Genomic DNA, 21,192 nt, shown 5'->3' on the forward strand with positions numbered 1-21,192 from the left:
TCCACAATGTGTCAAATATAAACATATTTTCATGGCTCATTTTGTACTCGAATCTTACACTTCTGAACTCTTGTTCACCTGCAGATTTTGAACATACTGATCTCAGCTGTCGGATCTGCATACACTCAATCTTTTCATCCAGGAGGGGGTTAGAGGTCTCTCACTGCACTTTGCAAGGATCAGACATTGCATGCTTAGCTTTGAACCCTTAAGCCATACAAACATTAATTGTAGGCACATGTGGTGCTGTAGCTCATGAGTCTGTAATGTGCACAATAAATAAATCCTCTGCAGAAATGACAGAAAGATGTAATTCATCTGATACTCGTACAGCAGTAGATACTGTGCTAATGCTGGTCTGTCTGGTGCTTCGAGGATGAACCAGAGCCAAGCTAAAGTTATGTGAAAAAGGACAAGAGGTTATGTACATAAATGCCTATTTTTCAATAGTTTTTGACATCCTACCTTTCAGCATCTTGACAGCAACAGTCTTACAGGTTGAGAGCTTGTCGATCCCAAAGGCAGAGGCCTCCACCACTTTCCCAAACGCTCCGTGGCCAAGAGTTTTGCCTGGCAAAGGAAGAAGGTTTTTGATAAGTGGGACGACATCAGAGCTTCCTGTCCCTCAGGGGGAAAATCAGACTGGATTCCCTGTCAGTCAGGCAATAATGGGTCTGTAATTAAAACAACATGCTGGAGCTCTGATCGCCAGGCAGCTGTTTCTAGAAAACATACTGTTCGCTGAAGACTGGACGACAGCACAGGTCACTGATAAGTAATGGGGGGGTGACGCTTTTTCCGTGTACCTTAATGTGGCTGTATAAATCCTTAGCATGAACCACTTTTTAAATGAGCCTTTGACCTTTAAAAAATCATTCTTTTTGTCAGAAACATACATTGATATTAATAGCTAGTAACCTAGTACAATAGGTCAAAATCACAACAATGCAGTGGCTGACGCCGTTGCACTCGTTCGGCTGATTCATTCTCACTTTAAAACAAAATAACATTTCTTCATCTACCGACGGGTTTAACGAAACTTCTTCCAAAATTAAACATTTGGTTTTGGTAGGATTGCACAGTGCTCACCTAGCCGAAGGCGGTCACGGGGAAACTCCCATTTGCTGCTGTCATATTGAAGAAAATCACTCTGCTCCTCGAGGGGACACTCGTCAGGGTCGATGATGATAGACGGACCCATCTTATACTGCGCTGGTTGCTGAAGGTGTTAGAGGACAAATTTCATGATCATCACAAAAGAACTGAATGACATTCATGGCACGACGCAAAGTTTTGCATCAGTTAGATGTGAAAGCGCTAACATGACGTCAGATTCTTGCTCTGGGTCGAAGGCACAACGTTTCATCTCAGAAGGAGCACATTTTGTTCTCCTTTGAGGCCATATTGTACATTCAAACATGAGCTTTGCACTTCCCAATTGTCAGGAAATGTGGAAATTATAAACACTGGCTAAATTTATCCTCCCATTCAACTGTATTTCACAAGATATATGAGTCAGTCGCTTCCATGAAGTCACTGGAATTCATGGAACAAATCCACAAAAATAAAACCTCATGTAGTTTCTGAGAAAAAAAACATGCCATGTAACACCTTACCTTCCTCAGCTTGCGGATGAAGAGGATAAGCATGAGCCAGAGGAACGTGGCTGCGGCTCCTGTGCACACCAAGATGATTACCTCAACGTTTGGCTTCCCTTCATCCCCTGGAAAGAGAGCAGCTCTTGTAAACGACCAGAAGACTTCAGCAAAAAAGAAAAAAATCCCTTTGTACTTTTTCACGATCTCACAAGTTGTCAAATAATATTGACAAGGATTTGATCAAAAAGAAACAATCTGTCACAAATGTGTAAACAGGGAGCCTGTTTTTGACTGAGAATGCAGAAACTTTTAAACTTTATTTTTTTTTTTATTTCTGTGATTGATGGTACACAAAAAGGAAGTGGAAACACACACTGATGTTTGTTTCTGGTTTGTTTGGGACATGGATACAGAGATTTTTCCGTTACTCTTTTCATCCAAAGACTGTTTTTCTTACCATCCAATGTCGACACTTTGAAAGCTAATACTCTTCGCATCGTCACAAAGCTTTCCTGGCTCTTATATCATTCGATCCTTGACTAAACAGTCAAAGCAGAACTTGAATACAGCTTATTGAGGAAGTCTCTTTGTGGTGAAAATGGACAAAACTGTCCGCGTGATATCTCTCCTACATTGCCATCCCCACCTTCACATGTCAACCTGCCGCCAGTTTCACATGTAAAGTACACAGCCCTTCTCCTGCAGTTATCTACGGTGTGTTTCCAGTCCCTTGGCTGTTGCAGCAGTCAATCTCTTTGCACTCATTAGTGGACCTCTTAACACTTCACAGAGGTCATGTCCTCAAGGTAAGGACTCGCAGCCAGAGCCTTGATCATAAAACCCAAGAAGGAATTCACTTGGCATTCCTGGCAGCCACAGATTTTCTGTCAGGGGAGACTTTTCATACTGAAGCCAGAGCAGACCTATTTGTCATGGTGACAAGAAAACATGAATGCCAAGAAAGGCCTCTGACCAGCTTTGATTGGAAATGAAGAAAATCCAATGATGATAAGTAAATTTGATGTGATCTGTAGCCGAACACTCACAGACACACATCACTTCACACTGAGAAATCAGTATTGTAGATGCAACAGCATGAATTAACTACCAATTAACCCATTAAGTCAATGAGGTAAAACTTTCAATATATTGTCTTTGTAATTTCCAAGTGAGTATATGTCAAAAAGGATTAGCAAATCCCACATTTATGTTCTACACAGAGTTGTATGTAATATGTCAAGGTGTCTGAAGGACTTACCGAGCACAGTAACAACAGCACTTGTTCTCGCGACACCCTCGTTGTTCTCGGCTGTGCACTCGTACAGACCCTCGTCATCTTTCTTCACTCTCTCGATGGTCAGAACCCCGTCCTCTCCCAGTGTGATCCCTGCAACACACAACCTCTCAGTCAAAATGATACCATGAAGTTTAAAAAAGTCTGGCATTTAACACCGAGACGCTGAAGAAATGTTAGTTTCTTCAGGGACTTTAGTTTGTGAAAATTGTGGATGACCTAGCCGACTTTCACTGCACTCTTTGAGCCAAAAATAATATTTTCTGTTGGAGGGGTTTCTGTTTGGCTTACTCATTTTTTTCCACTGTGTTTGGATTAGTTTGATTATTGAGTGCATGTGAATGCAAATATGAGTTCCTGAATGCAAGTAATGGCGAAGTCACTGCACAAACGTCTCCCAAACGATCCTTGTGTAAATCGCTACGCATATGCAGGTAATTCAGCTTAAGAAGGAGCATCATCTGCTTTCTGAATCATATACGTTGTTTACTTGTGCTTTGGGAAAATATGCCTTATAGTGAAGAACTGTTTTCTCTGTCGGCAGACTGACAGCTCCACCTGCTGATTATGTAGCCCTACTAATAAAGATTAGTAGCTTTCAGCCATTCATCTACTTTGTACAGGGTACCACTTGCCGCCAAAATGGTAAAAAGTATCATTTAGAATAGTTCATTATATGATCATAGCGCACAGAGTACAATTATCAGCTTACCAGGTCCTTCTTTCACTGGAACACCATTTTTGGACCATGTGATGTTGGGATAAGGGACTCCCAGAGCGTAGCAGGCCAGCATCAGGGTGCTGCTGCTGTTCACATCTTGATTTGTCAGGTTTTGACTCAGCCAGGGGCGTTTTCTCACTGCACAAATTAAACTTGTTTAGACAGCAGCTTATTAGGAATTGCAAGATTGTTTCCTGTGTTCTAACCGTACAGTAATATACTAGCTATCACATGATTACACCTCAGCAGAATGACTAATTTCATGGAAATCGTGTTGCAATTAGTAACAGAAAGTACAATCAGCTTCTCTTCTAACTCACCGTCCACAATAAGCGCAGCTCTCTTGAGTTCAGCCTTCTTGTGAAGCTTGTACGCTTGACACTTGTAACCTGCGGTGCTGTTCTGGGACACATTATGCAGATGGAGAGAAAGAGAAATGGCGTAGCGGCTGAGCTGGAGATCGGACACGTTGGATGTGATCGTCTGATTCAAAGAGTCCAACCACTGCAGATCCGTGTAGAGGTAGCGAGCTGCCCGACAGGTCAAAGTGACGTCATTCCCCTCGATGGCCTCCTGAGGCTTGATGGTAACCTCCCCGGGCTGATCTAGAATGACAAAGTAGAGACCATGTCATCTGTTTCACACGCATGTAGAGAAGACACGTATGCTGCTGGCCCGAGATCCTATTTTGGACACGTAACTGCTCGTCGCGAGGCCAGGAATGTCAAGTTTGCAGTTATTTCCTGTTTCATCACTGTTAATTGGAAGCACGTTGCCGCTGGACAGAATTGCTGATGGCACTCGTGCACTCGTCCAATTGGAGAGGAGCTGTGTCTGGGCCCCAGGGGAACCAGACTGTGCTTGTTTATTCAGATTGCTGGAAAGCAGTCTATGTTCCGTAAGAGAGGACAGCTGTTATTACAATTCTGTCCTCTTTTCTAGCTGCATTCCTTCATCCTCCGTCTTCCTCACCTCTGGACGAGGGCACATTCCTCTTGGTAATTCTCCCACCATCAGAGACTAATTTTTGGTACTTGGCAGTCTCCTCAAATATGGGTTCACCTACATCCATCGCTCTCCAAAAGCAATCCTTCTCCCACAGGGAGCGTGATTCACTGAACTTTTAAGGAAATGTGATTCACTTTGTTGCACATCGAACTCTGCTTGTGTGCAGTGACACCTCATCCTCGCTATCATTGCATAACTGTCTCGGTGGATATTCACTTCGGGAACATTTGGAAATGCTCAGCGGCACATAAAGAAGCAAATTCTCATAGCAGAAGGCTCACTGAGAGAGAGGAATGACCTGCTGGCACCGGAGCAGGAATGCAGTTATTCATAGCTGTTTTTAAACGCGTGCCATTATAGCACTCCATATGGCTCAGGACATGTTTGCCTCTCTTCCGCCCTGAAGCTGCTCCGCTACAGTGGAAGATGGTTTCAATTAATGCCCCCCTCTGGTTTCTTTATTGCACAATACAATCTGCACATTCCTTCGCTGTTCTTGCAATTCATTACAGCGTGTACTGTGTGTAGATCATTTGAAAGAATCCAGTGCACGGTGTAATGCGCTTTGCAGTTACTGCAATGAAACTCAGCAGTATTTCTGCGTGCACTTAAAGGGTAAGTCCACCAAATTTTACACGATAAAGTGTGTTTACAGGTCTTGGGGAGTACTGCTGCATATGTGAATAAAAGGTGTATAAAGCCTTTTGTGGCTCCAGAGGAAGCTGCACGAAACCTGATAAATCGCCTCCGTTAAGTTGTATTGTGGGTAATGTAGGCACCAGGTTTTGAAGAGCAGTCCACTGGTCTAGTATTGTGACCGATTTGTGTGTTCTGCCATTACTGCAGTGGCAACTTAGAGTCAACGACAATAACCTGAATAAATAAGAAAAAATTTGAGAAAAAACTTGAACATCTGCCACATTTGTGACAAAGAACTATGTTATATAATAACATTACTATTAGGGGCACTAATAAAGTACAGGCTTGTCTATTTCACATCTCTATTATCTACCTCACAAGTTGAAGTTGGCCACTACTGTTGGAGCAGCTGAGAACTGCACTGGTTTTAACATCGCTGTAAAAATCAAGTTATATAGAAAGAAAAGGTAAAAGTAAATTGTTCACTTCCTCGGACAGCCGGCAATCAAACGTGCAGATACTGTAGACAGACGCCAAGGTAGTAATGCCAACTTTTCTACGTCCGGTAATTCCCCCCGATTTATGTGTAACACTGTTGGACCCATTATGGAGGGTTTAAAAACAAATGATCAAAATCGAAACAGCAGAACCGGAGATAAAAATATTTTGTTCAACCCTTTTTTTTCTTTTCAAAAACCTGGCACCTGCATTACCCACAGTGAAACTTAGTGATTTATCAGATTACATGCAGCCCTTCTCGAGCCGCAAAAGGCCTTATACTGCTTTATTCACATGTGCAGTAGTACTCCTCCAGACCTGTACGCACACTTTAATACATAATAATTTGCTGGAGTTACCCTTTAAACAGTTAAGCTTTAAATGTTGACATTTCAGCTGTTGTATTCTGGTGACCCACTTACCATCAACGAAGAAGGGAATCATCATTGTGCTGTTGCCGGCTTCATTGTGCGCCACACAGGAGTAATTTCCTGACACGCTGGCCTCTCCGATCACCAGGGTACTCACAGTCTAATTGGGATCAAAAAGGTGATTATTAGTGATTATTCAAAGCAAAATAAAACAGGTTGGGATAAACAGCAAACACTTAACTCCACCGTGACTTTTAGTGTGATTTATCCTTGGGGTTTCAATCACCATCAGAGCAGCGAGCTAACAGGCGGGTGAGAGGTCTCGAGCGAGCCTGGTCTGCTTTCTACTCTCCAGTGCTTCACATTAATGAAAGGATACATCTGGACTTTAAAACCCACTGAGTCTCCTTCAGACCTGCGCTGTAGATCTACTGCGGTGCATGTCCATTTCCTGGAAAGCACTTCTAATGCCACACTCAATTGTGTCACCACACCACTGCAACATTTTAATGGCTTAAATAGACAAAATAATAAGTGAGACTTGGGCGAGGGCCAGACTGCGTGGGGTTCTGTTTAGTGTTCGTAGTGACATCTGTTTTTTGAGGGCAGTCGGCCGCATCAAAGAGAGTGAATGATGTGGGTGTATTGTCTGGGTGTATGCTGGACTAAACTTCCTGGGCTTGTCGGAGCGATTGTGTCGACTCTCGGACGCACAGCTGTAGTCATGAAACGATTTCAGCCTCCCCGTACATTCAATGTTCGCCACACAAATATTCAGGCGGTAAAAGAACAAGTGTTAAAAAGTTATCATATTGTCTAATTCACACTGCTCTGACATTCGTCAAAACACTGATGGAGTGGCCTTATGGTATTATGTTACGGCTATTACTCACCATAATGTAACCCGAGCTCGAAAACAGTCATTTAAACGATTACGCACAGTCCCAAAGAGGAGGCCTGACCAGACGCACTGTGACCTTTGTGCCCATGTCTTCACCCTGTGTTTTTCTTATATTATGACCCAGGGCCAGTCTCCCTCTCTACTGGGCCTTCAGAGGCCCGGCCCCGACTACGTTCTTATTCACGGGCCAACACGATTTATGTGAGGTGACAGAGAGGAATTCACTTCCAACAAATCCTTCTTCTTTTAAACTGCTGCTTGTTATCATTGACCCTTAGTCCCAACCCTCATAAAGCACCAGCGTTTGGCCACAAGTACTTGTAAATAAAGTGGTGCCTCCCTATTTATGTCAGAGACATATTAGATCTGATGCCCTGTGAAAATGGCTAAATTTACAATTACTCAGCTGATATGATTCTGAGTTTCTTTATCTCAGAGCAACAGTCAATAAATCACCTGGTCTTGCCCAAGAAACTTCAGGTGAAAACAGTGTTAGATCACCGATTCGCTCTCTTGCAGAATACTTGCATGCCGATGTATCTGTGCCCTAATTTGACCCAGCCTGCTGTGATGGGTTTCTTGAACCTAATCCTATAGACAGACTCGCGAGGTAGTGGAGGCCTGCTCTCAATTATGTTTGGGGTGAACAGTTTTAGTAACAGGCTCCCACGGGACATTTGCAGAAATGTCTACAGTTTCCTCATTGTGTGGCATGTTTTGGGGTTTGCATGGTAATATGTGTCTAATGTTTCCTAAGAAAAACCGATGGACTGAAAGAGCCCACGCTGTGTATAAATATACATATATATATTGCAAATGAAGGTTATTCATCAATATGGCATCTTCTTCTTTAGATGTAGCAGATAACATGTGTAAAACAAAGTGATTTTCACATTTTATTCCTGGTTGCTTAATCCGAAAATAAATCCAGCCTTGTTTTAGTGCAGCAATGAAAAACAAAACTGCTTTCATGAGTTTTGGTCACAGTTACACAAGTCACAACTAATGCAGATAAAATGAATCCTTTTTCAGCAAAGAGAAGCATTGAATCACTGCCAATAAGAGGAAAATTGTCATATTTATGGATGTCAGATGTTGAATCTGACTTTCAAGCCCCAGTCACGGGAGATTTCTGCTTGAATCTGAGCGAGCTGTTGGCCATTCAGGGATCTTCTAGATCCAGTTCTCATCAATCAGACTGTTGAGTTGGTCACTGATATTTGTCCACCACATTTCATGGTGAACAGAGTATGCTTCAAGTGCATCTGTTGTTTTTTAAAAAAAAACATGTGGAAACAGTACATACAAATTTAAACCACATACCTTGTTTTTTCCTTTAACCAGTTCATGCTTGACGTTTATGCTCTTAATCCAGTTGTGGGAGTGATTTCCTCTGTTATCACCATCGACCAGGATTGGCTTGGTGTCAGCAATGCAACTGCAGGACAGACAAAAAGGCAATAAACCTGACCATCCAGTCATGCTGTCAGACAGAGGAAGAAGTTGGACATTAGACGATACGACACAGAAGAAAATTGCAGACTTTCATTTTTAATTGCGTGACTTTAAAACAAACCCTGCTCAGATCAAACATTATAATGTACAACTTGCTATCCAGATCCTGATAGGTTGAGGGTATTTCAACAGACCACTTAGTCTGATCTGAGTCCAGGCCTGGACCAGCTTGTCTGGGTTATAAAAACTAAAGAAAGCCTTGATTTGACCCCCACCCCTAAACCCTTCACCGCCCGTGGTGGGGAACAATCAGCCTGATGAGAGGAGAGGCAGAGAAGGAAACAGCAACAGCGACAGGAAGGGCTGTGCTGTGCGTCACCTCGTACAGGAAACCCCCCCTCCAGGTTCTGGCCAGAGGAGATAAGGTTGATCCTAAGACCTTGGCGGTCAACAAGGGACAGCTGATAACTTCTCAACCTGGTGATAAAGACACCCCATATTTCTGCCCCCTTCACTATCAGCCTCTTTCCACATAGAGAGCTTCTCTAACCTCTAAACCCTCCCCACACTCAGCATTTCCCCTGCTCTCCAAACTCACAAAGATTTAGATGAGATACGATCTTGAAGGGCTTCATGTTGGATTTACAGTGACAGGTACTTTACAGGGTCAGGGCGGTATAAAACAAACATTTTGCACAATTGGCCTCCCACCAGGCTATGGCTGTTCCTCTGTCTCATTAGCTGCCTGCCATCGCCTGGCCACTGTTCCCAGTGCCAGCCCTGATTATCTTTATGCCTGCAGAAAGAGTTGCTTTGACCCAACTAACGCTCTGCTATTATTTATCACAAATCTGGCAAGTACAAGTGGGTGTTTGAGATAATTTAATGACTAAAATAATGGAGGCACGTCATGGATTAGCACCAGCGAACATGAAACATAATTTGTTCTCTTTCTTGCGCAGCAGTCCCCAGTGTTGTTTTTGTTAACGGTGTTGGGGCCTGATAACCCAAGGGTAATGGCCCATTGTTTTTCTGATCTTACGACTGGCAGGTCTCCTGCTGTCATTGACCAACCAGGATCTCTTTGTGGGTTCACTAGCAGGCCGGTATTCCTGCACACTCACTCATACATGCAGTTCTACTTGGCTCCGTATGAGCTTGGGGAATCTGAGATTAATATATTTCCCCTGTGATCCCCCGTCAATCTGCACACCCACTGACCACAGACGAGAGGGCAGATCTCGAAGGCCGCGTTTCTTTGATTAATGTGTCACATTCTGGGCCGGAGTCAATCCTGTCAATGTAGATCTGTTCTCGAGTGGGAACCCCGGGAGAGTCCGGTGCCTCTGAGCTCTACACCGCTCTACTGTTAAAGCTGTGCGTTTGTGGATGCAACTCCGGTACTGAGGCAGTCCTTAAAGCAACATTATGTAGAAAATTGGCATTTTGCGCAATTTGGCGCCCACCACAGTTTCTGAGTGCAACACCACTGTCGTAAATACAAATCCCAGGTCTGCAACAACCTGTCAAAGTTAATGTAGGTGCTAACTACAAACAAAACTCATTACGTCATAACATGTTATGTGTTGAAAACTTGTATCTGCCAGATGCTGTCAACAAGTGACAATCAGCATGAGACGTGTTTTAAAAATGATTTCTCCTAATATCACTGCACAATTTGTGCTAATGCCGTGCAGTTAAATCATATTTACAGCAGTAGACACATTTGCATTAAGTTACAGGAGCTTAGATTAACCTGGAAACTGGCAGCTAAAACTACAGTACACAACAGGTAAATGAGTGAAACACCACACTCACTGCAGGACCACTAAAAGGTAGCTAGTGGCATGTAATAGATTTTTGAATTGAGTTATGTTAGGCATCCAAAACTAATGAAATTTGTGCTTAAAATCAGAAAAAAACTTTCCCCTCGATTTGCTTTTACTTCCTCAAGATTGGATCAAGCTAACGGAGCATGAACACAGAAAATCTAGTTTAAACATCTCTGGCAACATGAGGAGGGGGTGGTGACTCACTCTGTAAGCGTGGGGTCTGATTGACACGGTTGCCAGAGCCAAGTGATGGTTGGCAAGGGCAACCCGTAACCAGTGCAGGTTAGCTGATGCTGCTTGCCATACACGTAGGTCTGCACGTTCACAGAGGGTAGCTCCGCCTCTGAAATGGTTGGCTTCACTGCAAGAGGGAAGTTCACACACACACAAATACAGAGAGAGAGAGAGATAAAGAGAGAAAGACAACAGGTTAGATAAACCATCTGCCAGTGAGGAATCTCATAATGTCTTTATAATGAGATGCGACAGTCATGATGGATAGCCATGAAAAGGGTGCCATTGACACCGGTTCTCCTTTAGACAGCGTGTAAGAGAGGAATGGCAGGATGATTGGCTAGCCTCGGGGCTGTAGGTCAAAGAACAACCCCGGTGTGGCCCATGCCCGGGTCAGCCAATCAACCATGTCAGCAGACGAAGATCCTTGTGCCACCTCAGTCTACATTACTTAACCATTTCTCTCCATTTTGAACTCGCACATCATGTAAAACACATTCATAATCCGGAGCGCTGTGACGGCTCTAAACAACTTCTGAACAAAATTTTAAATAGTTCCCTAATTGATACCAGGAATCTCTCTTCACTTTGTTTGTTTGTGTCTCTGTGTGTGTGTTTTTTTTTTTTGTTTTGTTTTTTGACATTCCTATAAAGTGAAGTTGTGAGAAGTGGGACAAGACAGCAGGACCAAAAATAAAGCTTATACAAGTCAGAAGAGGGTTGATTTTTCCACGTTTTGGCACGCTATTAGGATTCCTAGATAATGTTTAAAGAATGCAGGGAAATAACAAAATAGCTCTGCCCCCCCATGGTAAGCTTGAAGTCACTGACACACTTCCTTGAGCAGACTTCATTCAAGTTTACACCTAAACAATAAAAGATTTATAACCTCTAGTGTTAACACTCATCAGTATTATTTCTAAAGTCACCGTAACAATGATTACACACTCTGGTCCTTGTTTATCTCAAGTTGTTCACATACTGTAAGGAACATGTTGTTTACACGAGCTGCACTGTATATACACATGGTGAGGACGCAAATAAATGCTGGTGACTAAGGGGGGCCTGGAGCTGCTGGAGTCTGCGTGCAGAAAAGAGCCCGGGCCATTTACACACTGCGCCAAGCCCCTTCAAAAGAGCCCCAATAATCAACAACAGCTGCCCCTGCTACGTCAATCCAGCCCTGGAATCAACAAGCCCCCAAATTCCTCTCATACTGGAGCTGCTACCTGCCGTCCAGTGAACTGTACTGAGAGCAGCAGCAGTACAGAGCTGCAGCCGAGGCACTGCTTCATTTTCTTAGGATTGACGGCCATTATCAGGTTCATGGCAGAGGCTTACCGTTGACTACCAGAGTGTAGCTCAGATTCCTATACAAGCCCTTGGCTTGGTTGCCCAGGCTTATGGTGTAGACCCCAGCATGTTGCTTCTGCTGGACATCGGTGATGAGCAAGCTGAAATTAACCATCCTGTAACAGGTGGAGTTCTTCTTGATAGCGACTCCGTCCTTATACCTAAAAATTGGAGGCATGGAGAGTTTTTTGAACCGTGTTTAAGCAGTTAAAGGTACCCTGTCACAATAACTGCTTTTGTTGGCGATATGCTGCCCCAGACCATTTTATAACACTGATAGTATAATAATAATAATAATAATGCAACTTTTTTTGGGTCTGCACAAAAAGTTAATTTGGTTTATTCAGGGCAGAACGAAATCTAAACCGTTACTTACCATGCTATCAGTTCTGCTGGTGGCAGAGCGTTGACCTTTGGCTCAAGCACAAGCTTCTTTCTACCTTCTGTGACAGTCACTGTACCCGGTCGCTCATGCTTATAGGAGACATTGAGGAACGGATGCTCTGGAACAAAAGATTAATGACATACATTGAAGTCCATGCCAGAGGGAAAATGGATGTGAGCACAGTCATCATCATTTAGTTACAGTACATTTAGTTGTATCTTTATAGCTTGTGATAAACTACAGAGCTCATCCGAATCATACTCACCGAAGACAATGACTTTTGCTGAGACATTGTTGTATTTTGTGGGTTCAATCTCAGCTCTGCAGCGGTAGATCCCCCTATCCTCCATGGTAATATTTGGCAAGACTAAAGAATTGCTCATTACAAGAACTGCAGCGGGGCGGTCTTTGGTCTTGATCACCTCATGCCGATTTTCCTGAAGGCAAAGGAAATGCCATGAACTCCACTACTACAACATCTGAGGCTACAGTACAGACACAGTTAATCGAAAAGTAAAACTTCAACTTACTTTCTTCTTAGGAAATTCCCATGTAAAGTTGATTCTTCCATTATAGGTGGTCACACCAGTACAGTTGAGGACGAGGGTGTCTCCAGCCAACACTCTGACACGATCAGGGGTGATCTTCACATTTTTTAGAACAGATGCTGAAACATGGAGACGGATTTAAGGAGACAAAAGTGATCGAGAAACAATGAACGCATATCAGCGCAATACAGGGTGAAAAACAAAAATAATTACGGAGCTGAGGGAGAGGGATGATACGCTGAGAAAAAGGCAAAAAGTCAACACAAGTCTGTCTTTTTTAATTTAATGAGAAAACTTGAACAGAAAGACTCACTTTGTCTTATAGGAATGTACATTGACTTGAATCCACGACCGTTGACCCTGGCGTGACAGATGAGCATATTATACATAATGGCGGGACCGTAGGGAATCGTGAATCCCACCTTTGGATCCCAAGACATTTCCTTAGCAATCTTCTCTGATGCGGGCTGGAACTGCAATGATAGAAGAGGAGAGCAGAGATTTGTTGTCAGTACTCACAGACAATTTGGTGACACTTGTGATCTTCATTAAAGATCACTGAGCCAGACAGACTGGAGTGTAATGCTGCACTCAACTTCATTTAACATGTATCTAACGCTCTGCTGGGCTCAGCTGGGGACAGACATCTGCCAGAGTGAAAGTCCAATTAGTTTGCATTGTTTTGTGGAGTGTAACCTCGGCAATCATTTATGCAATGGAGCACAAAACTTTGCGGATTCGGAAAAGGATGTACGTGCCTGCTGATGTTTGTTCTCGTGCCAGAAGTGGGACTGGGAGAGGAGGCAAGGGAAGGGAAGGAAGGAAGGAAAGGGAGCAGGAAGGAGGAGTGCCAAAGATTTACCAACAGCAGGAAGGTCACACAACTACTATCTGTGCCATCTGAGTCATAAGCGTTTGTCCACAGTCCACACTATGCCACATGCTCTTATTGTTGGCATGGCAACCCAACAGGGAGGTCTTCTTCACTGACGTCTTTTCTTTTTTTCCGTTCTGGTTCCTACAGCCGTCATGATAAGTTACCTGTTGTTTCGTGAGACTGGACATATTGTGCGCTGTTTGTCTCCGGCATTTCCTGATGTTTGTAAAAGTAGGGGGACTAAATTTAGTCAGGGAGTCTATTCTGAGAAAACACACTCTTGGAGCACCTTCCTGCTCTTACAGGAAGCAGACAGAGTGACTCCCTTCGCCGCCCTTGAGCTTCCCTCAGACATGCCACTGTCCCTGGTCTGTTTCTCTGTGCTCGAGTGTTTTAAAGCACAAGGGGTGTGAGAACCGGTGAGATGCCTTGAGCACAGAGTGGACACAATTTTTTCTTTTTTTTCCAAGAAAACAAGTAAAGATGCCCTGCTGTGGTATTAATAGCAATCTTGACTTCTTAGAGGTCATATGTTGTGATTTATTTCAAAGTCCAGTTCCTAACAGGTCTATATACCAGGCTCAGATTGGCAATCGGGAGCACCAGGAGTATTCCTGGTCGCCTGGCAAGCTGACCTGGAGTATAAAATCTTACTCTGTTAAAATCTTAAATTAAATGTTTAAATCAAGAGAAAACAACACAGGGCAGGTACAGTACCGTCAGCCACCTGCTTTAAGCCTGATGGTATGATCGCTATCCGTCACACGCAATTAGCCACATTAACATACACATCAACACAACGTCCAGGCAGTGCACGGAGTGTGAGCGGTCACAGTATGGCAAAGAGATAGATGGCACAGGAGAGCGAGGGAAAGAGAGAAAGAGAAAAGTTAGAGCTGTAAGGTGGCGCTTTAAAAAGGGAAAAACCCAGAAGGCAAATTTTCTGCTAAATGCTGGAAAATTACAGATGTCACAACTAGGATCGTGTTTTAAAATAAATAAAATATACTGGCAGGGCCATCCTCAGCACCCTCAGTCATGCACAAGCCTATAATGAAGGAAAGAAAAAGATGCTTATATATACACAGATATAACCTGGACAATAAAGACCTGTATACTCTTCTGTCAGGTGGAGGTACCTGCAGTTACTCATAGCTACCATCTTCATGGTGTTAAACATGTCCCGTCAGAGCTCTGAGGAAATGTCTCCAAAAATGCACACAAATTTTAAATACTGTATGAATATTTATTCCTTATGATATCCACAATCAACAATGTTATATAGTCTTATATCACAACAATGTCCAACCCTAATAAATAGTAAGATAAAACAACTTAACCTACAAGTGGAAGGCACAAGCACAAAATGTGAAATGGTTGTCTTGGTGAGGCCTTACCCCTGTCAGAGATACATTAGTATCAGGAGAAGACGTCCGGCAGGGGACCACCAGGCTGGTCTCATACCTGTAGATTCCCAGGATGTCTGGACTCTGATCATGGGACTCCACAAATGGTCGCTCGGGATCTGTGGAACAAAAAAAACCAAACCAAAGTGAGTGAAATCTAAAATACAGGTCAGTCAGAAATGGCCCCTTACCTCTTGCCCTTTGTATCAAATGTACAGCTCCGGCCCTGAAGAAGCTGTTATACTACAACTGAGTCTGGCAGTGCAGTTGAATAAGGGTAATGTGAGGGCATCCGACACAGAAATCAAATCTCGGATCAGTTCATTCTAAACTGATGAGGCAGCAGAGCACAGACAGAGCAATTAGACTAGTGGTGTTTTCCTACTGGGCAACCAGGCATCACACGACCGCTGTGGGAACTTCACGGCTACACAAATAGTCTGCGATGGGGGTGAGGTCAAGCAGTGGTGGTGCTGATAAAGGGACTATTATTTAAAAAGTAAGCATGGAAAATTATGAAACAAACAGCTGAAGGGCTTTGAAAAGAGTATTAGAGTAAACACAGGCTGCTTTATAGACAGACAAACTGGGTACCACATCCATGGAGCACCAGGAACAGGAACATACATTTATATTAGACTAATATTTAATGATCCTATTTCATGTCTTTAACCAACTGTTTTATAGTCTAAAAAACATCTAAGAAGAGTCCAGGTGAAATGTCGCTCTCCTTATGCCGCCCAGCACAATCTCCATTTGAATAATAATGTTACTGTAACTGGTGCCATGTGACGCTTAAGGGGAAACTTAGGAAAACAGTAGTCAGTGCAGGAAATCACAGTCAATGACCAGGGCTTCCCGTGCAATCAGGCTCAACCTTCCACCTTCAGAAAAGAAACCAGAGAAATCACTTCCTCTCTGTCTCTCTGTAGCACTTGAGTCCAACTACACGTAGATTAAAGTCAGCTTTCTGCAAGTCAGGAAAAACTATTTTTTCAACTTCTTTCTTTCGCTCTTTCACCCCTTCTTCTTTCTTGTGGGAAATATCAGATTACTCACCGACCATTTCATCCTGCCTATTAAGAGCCATTGTTTGTGGGCTCATTTCACCAGCAGACCCGTCCACTGGCGTCAGCAGATTAACACACACCATGTCAAAGCCTCTCTTTTATCAGAGGTCTTTCAGAAAAAACAAACACAGTTAAATCCTGTGTCGAAGAGAAACAACTCAAAAAGAAAGAACTCTTATCAGTGTTTAAATTTATAGGCCAAATCTTTGTGCTTCTAAACAACATTACACTCAGTTTTTCTCATGCTGGAAAATTACTGACATTCTTGACTGGATATAATGTCAGTGTCATTAATCTAAGAGAGGTTTCTGCTCTCTTATTCCCACAGGTTCACTGACTGTATTTGATAAATAAATGAGCTATAATCTGAACGTGTCAGAGCACTTTGCAGGCCTCACCTTCGACAAAGACATAGGTGGAGGTGCTGTGTTCGAAGCCGTTTATGAAATATGTACAGCTGTAGCTTCCTGTGTCATTGGCAATCAACTGGGTGATGGTCAGTTTGCTGCAGTGTGAATGAGAGTGATGTCTGGAATCACACCGCTCCACCTTCACCTCCTCTGATGAGATCGATCGACGGGGATCACCGAGTGTCCAGTGCAGCACGCCATGACCCCTGACAGAAGCAAAGAGGGACAGTATTAGTAAAGCTCAGGACAATAGTGAATAAAAAGGCAGTTCATTTTTCCCCCCCCTCTTACCTGTAGTGCTATGTAACCATCTAGATTGTTCTGGTGTGAGTTGCAGAGTTTTGGAGATTTTGATCGTAGAGATGAGAGTTTGGAGATATGGACAATATCTCCAAATCTCTGCAACTCACGCCAAAATCTAGATGGATAAATAGCACAACAGGTACGAGGAAAAGTATTCACATTTTGGGGTGAGCTATTCCTTTAATCACATTTCTGTTCTCTAGAAACAGGCACTGGATCCAAAACGTGGATTTTTTCTGAGGAAGTGTCACAGCTGGCAATTGAATTCCTAATCTTTTTTTAGTTTAGGATGGCACTGGCTGCTTCTCCCTTTGGGACGTTTTGACTTGATATTAATTTTAAGTTTATTTCAAGTTAATCTGAGTCATCCGATAACTTGAACTTTCACATGGGAACATGTTTCTGTTGAATGATGTGCTCAGCTAACACATTCTTTCCACACGACATCAATTTTAAAAACTCTCATTAAAGAGATCCCAGAGGAACATCAAACATGTCTTGCATACCACTGCCTCCGCCTGCAGAATTCTGGGTCAGGCAACCTCCAGCTCTCATCCAGTGATAGACAACAAGACAGTACCGTATGGGCCAGGCCAGTATATGGCCTTGTAGGGAAGCATTACATTAGATAGACATGAGTTCCTGAACATTCCTCGCACGCTTACAAAATGATGCTAGACGTTCTAAATTCTTAACAAATGTGAATGCAGCACACTTGGGTCCCACCACCCCCAAAGGAAATTGCAACAGGCTGATAAATGCAGACCACCACCACTGGTTCCTGTTCAGGATTGTCTCAGCTTCTTTGTAGCCAGCCAGTGTTGAGGCCCAGCAGGCATGTCCGTTTATTTTCCCCTGGCCTTTCTGACTTGTAGTAAGAGCGGAGTCTAAACATAATGGCTGCAGTGACAGTTTGGAAACAGACTCCTCTCCTGCTGACTAACCTCTGATAACTGACCAATTAAGGGAAAGAAAAATTAAGCTTGTTTAACTGTCACAAAAAATTATGTTTAGAAATTCCTGGGTGACAAGATACTAATTTTTGTCACACGAATCATATATCATTACATATTCATCAATGAACACAAATAGTATTTTTAGAAAAATGTACTTAAAGGTATACTATGCAGGATTTTTGTATAGATTGGTTGCAACCACCAGGTTATATTGCTGTCTCCGGGTCTCTCCTCTGCTCTTGATCTGTCATAAGGAGCTACTGCTCTGTGTGTCTGTTTGACTGAGGGTGGGACTGAGCTACACACACACACACACATACACACACAGGCAGGGTGGAGAGACAAAAAGTGGACAGGATGACGCTCGCGCCTCGACTGCATTCATACGAAATTGGAGGGGTTGTGCAAAGGTTTGCTTTTTGTTGCTAACGCATTAACATGTGAGGCGCACTGCTGCTTGAGGTGGAGCCACTTTTAATAGCTTATATACTGTTGGACAGTTTAGTCTGTAACAATGCATCAGAATTTGTAAGCTCAAAATATGAATTTGTGAAGTATAAGGAAATAGTCAAGCAAAGTACAAGTATATTGAATTTTAATTGAAGTACAGCACTTCCACATATTAAGCCAGCAATAACAATTAATTGGTTCACTTGACATTGACTCAAATACGTGTTGTTGCATACCTGCACGTGAGGCTCAACAAACCATCCTTATGAAGAACGAGGGGATTCTCAGATGGCAGAATCCTCGGCAATCTCTCCCTATCCAAATGACCTGTTGAAAACACACACACATTGTTGGAATCAGTACAGCGCTCTGCATGTGGGTTCGCTTTGTGCTGACAAGCTTCTGCCTCTTATGCAAGTCATTCTCGGCTGTGAAAGCACTAGGGGTGTTTCCGGTGCTGGGAGGGCAGGTTGTTGAGATGAATAGTGGTCTGAGAGGAGCAGACAGAAAGAAAGAGAGAAGGTGGGATAGAGGGATGAAATGTGGAGCAGCTGGGCCAGTTTGCCAGTAAGGTCAAGCCAGTCAGAATTGCAGAGAACTCAAGGCAAACCCTGATGCGTGTCTTTGCCTGCGTTTCCTCAAAAATCGACATATCAGCCTTGTTCAGTCGGTGCTAACTTCCTCTCTTTTAGCAACAAGTAATTTTTTCATGTACGGCTGGCCTTGCACTCTAAATGCTATTGTTACAATATCACAGGGGAAAATACGAGGTTGAGATGCTTGATTCAAAAGTGGCCTCTACTTGGTGTGCAGCCAGCTGTGTCTGTTGAGAGGTCCCTCCAACAAGTGATCAACATAGGAAACACAGTGATTCTCCCTGCTGTCCAGGAGGTGTCACAGTCCCATTTGTGACTTCCTTCTTTTCACTGAGCTCCCTGAACAGCTTGTCATTGTGGTCAGAAAATAAAGTTTATTAAGTCGACCCTCCGCATGTGACAGTCTTCAGGGAAACCTTTGTTTATGGCGCAGAATCAAGAAAGACAACGGAGTTACACAACAATTTACTGCCAGGCTGGCATGCTGATACACAATGGATACACATGAACCACAAACATTTACAGCTGCATTTATAAATGCAAACACACATACACAGAAAAACACATGCTCACACGCATTTTACTAGTATTTGCCTATTATCCAGAACAGCTGTTGTGCTAAGAATGAGCTGACGATGCCAGTGTTGGCAGTAGCACTCAATATCGACTTCCTCACAACATGTTAGAACATCATTGTTTTATTGTCCAAGGTTATGCAGAGGGGAAGGGATGTGGCTCATACTCTTTCATGCTGTGATGCCATGTGCTTTCAGCTGTGTATGAGATTAATCTGAAACAAGGTTCCTGGCTACAGCTGAACAATATGCAAAAGAAAATGTATCATATTGCAATTATTTTAAAATGTATTTTGATTGCGATGAGTCCCGATTGTAGCGGTGATGGTAATTTTTGCATTTCATTTTCAATGAAAATATATTAAAATTAAGATAATGTGATTTTTACTGGGGTCTTTTACTAAACAAGCATGTTCCCTTACATTTGGGGAATGTGATTTGTAGACCTGGGTATCTCTGTAGCATCGCAATGCTTCATATATAATGGTGACAGATTTTACATTTATCAAAAATAACACTTATAACAACCTTATTCCTAACCTTAACAATCTACAATGCACAAATCTGTTGTTGATTTGAATGATCTAATTTTGGTTTTCTTGCGTCACATCTGCAATGTGGAAGGGGGTTATTTAATTGAATTTCTGGAAATGAGAACTTTGCAAATAATCAGTCGAAAAAAATTTGACCCCTAGGACCTTTTAAATACAACTGGCAAAATAAAAAATAAAAATGAATCATGTGCTGTCTGTGGGACACATTATTGCATGTTCAACGGGTCAATTTTTTTGACTTATGTCAACACATGAATATGAATGCTGGCATCTGCTTGCAGACAACAACTGCAAACATCAGCCTGACCTTGAATTGCACCGGTTGGCAGCTCAGCTCTAAAAAACTGGCCAAATTTTCCCCATTCTCCCCAGTAACTCACTACAGATGGATGAATCAGCAGGGGCCTGCAGCAGCCCACTAAAAGAGGAAAAAAAAAAAGCGGTTGTCTCTCTCTACACCCACGCCCTCAAAACTCCCACCTGCCCCAGTGCCTGACCAACGCTGACCTCAGCAAGCGTCCCAACACCCCTAACCCCCCGTAACAGCTGTGTGCCGCATTCCTCCAGCAGAGCGTCTGAAAAATGCCAGAAATTGTGCTTATTGTGTTGGTTCAAAGAGCCCTGAAGCTGGTTCTCATTAGGAGCCATTAAGAAGAGGACAGGCATGGAACAAACAGCCTCAGGGAAATAGACAGAGAGAGAGAAAGAGAGGGAGGGAGGCTGAGTGACTTCTGGTTCAGTTTCTCAGTCAACTGATGACTGACAACATCACACACGTTAACTTCGATTAGACAAGGATCACTTTTCTATGTCCTTGTCCTCACTTGGCATTGATGAAGGGAAGTGGGACAGGATGCAGTGTGTGGAAAACATTTGTGGCAGGTTCATTAGCAGTCAGGAAATAAAGACTGAGAATTCAAACAGCGTTGGATTCCAGGATCTTCTCTACACTGTTATGAAATGTTTGTGGGCCAGAAATTGCTATTCAAATATTTAGTCTGAAAGGATGGCCTAACAATGACAAAAACACAAAGAGTTGTTCAATTAATCTTCGCTACAGGGTCAGGAAAATTGATTTTGATCCAACATGGAGACAAAATATTTTGAGCCCTATGTTGAGATGAACAGAGAAAAAGAAGTCCATAAAAGTGAGGTTGT

General features: G+C 43.0%; 1 protein-coding gene across 1 annotated transcript in view; it reads right to left on the reverse strand.

Moving 5' to 3' along the window:
• kdrl (kinase insert domain receptor like) overlaps positions 1-21,192 on the reverse strand; it is a 45,258-nt gene that overhangs the window by 19,067 nt on the left and 4,999 nt on the right. Inside the window, exons 2-18 of the mRNA XM_084352573.1 lie at positions 18,546-18,636; positions 16,589-16,806; positions 15,112-15,239; positions 13,151-13,310; positions 12,820-12,956; positions 12,555-12,726; positions 12,281-12,407; positions 11,893-12,065; positions 10,522-10,678; positions 8,354-8,468; positions 6,181-6,289; positions 3,934-4,218; positions 3,605-3,751; positions 2,857-2,985; positions 1,617-1,723; positions 1,090-1,219; positions 466-570 (exon numbers count right to left, since the gene is read on the reverse strand). Of these exons, the coding sequence (XP_084208699.1) occupies positions 466-570; positions 1,090-1,219; positions 1,617-1,723; positions 2,857-2,985; positions 3,605-3,751; positions 3,934-4,218; positions 6,181-6,289; positions 8,354-8,468; positions 10,522-10,678; positions 11,893-12,065; positions 12,281-12,407; positions 12,555-12,726; positions 12,820-12,956; positions 13,151-13,310; positions 15,112-15,239; positions 16,589-16,806; positions 18,546-18,636 (2,490 nt within the window). The remainder of the gene's footprint in view (positions 1-465; positions 571-1,089; positions 1,220-1,616; positions 1,724-2,856; positions 2,986-3,604; positions 3,752-3,933; positions 4,219-6,180; positions 6,290-8,353; positions 8,469-10,521; positions 10,679-11,892; positions 12,066-12,280; positions 12,408-12,554; positions 12,727-12,819; positions 12,957-13,150; positions 13,311-15,111; positions 15,240-16,588; positions 16,807-18,545; positions 18,637-21,192) is intronic.

This window comes from Pagrus pagrus (genome assembly GCF_965226575.1).
Source record: "Pagrus pagrus genome assembly, chromosome: 5".
Classification (NCBI taxonomy): domain Eukaryota; kingdom Metazoa; phylum Chordata; class Actinopteri; order Spariformes; family Sparidae; genus Pagrus; species Pagrus pagrus.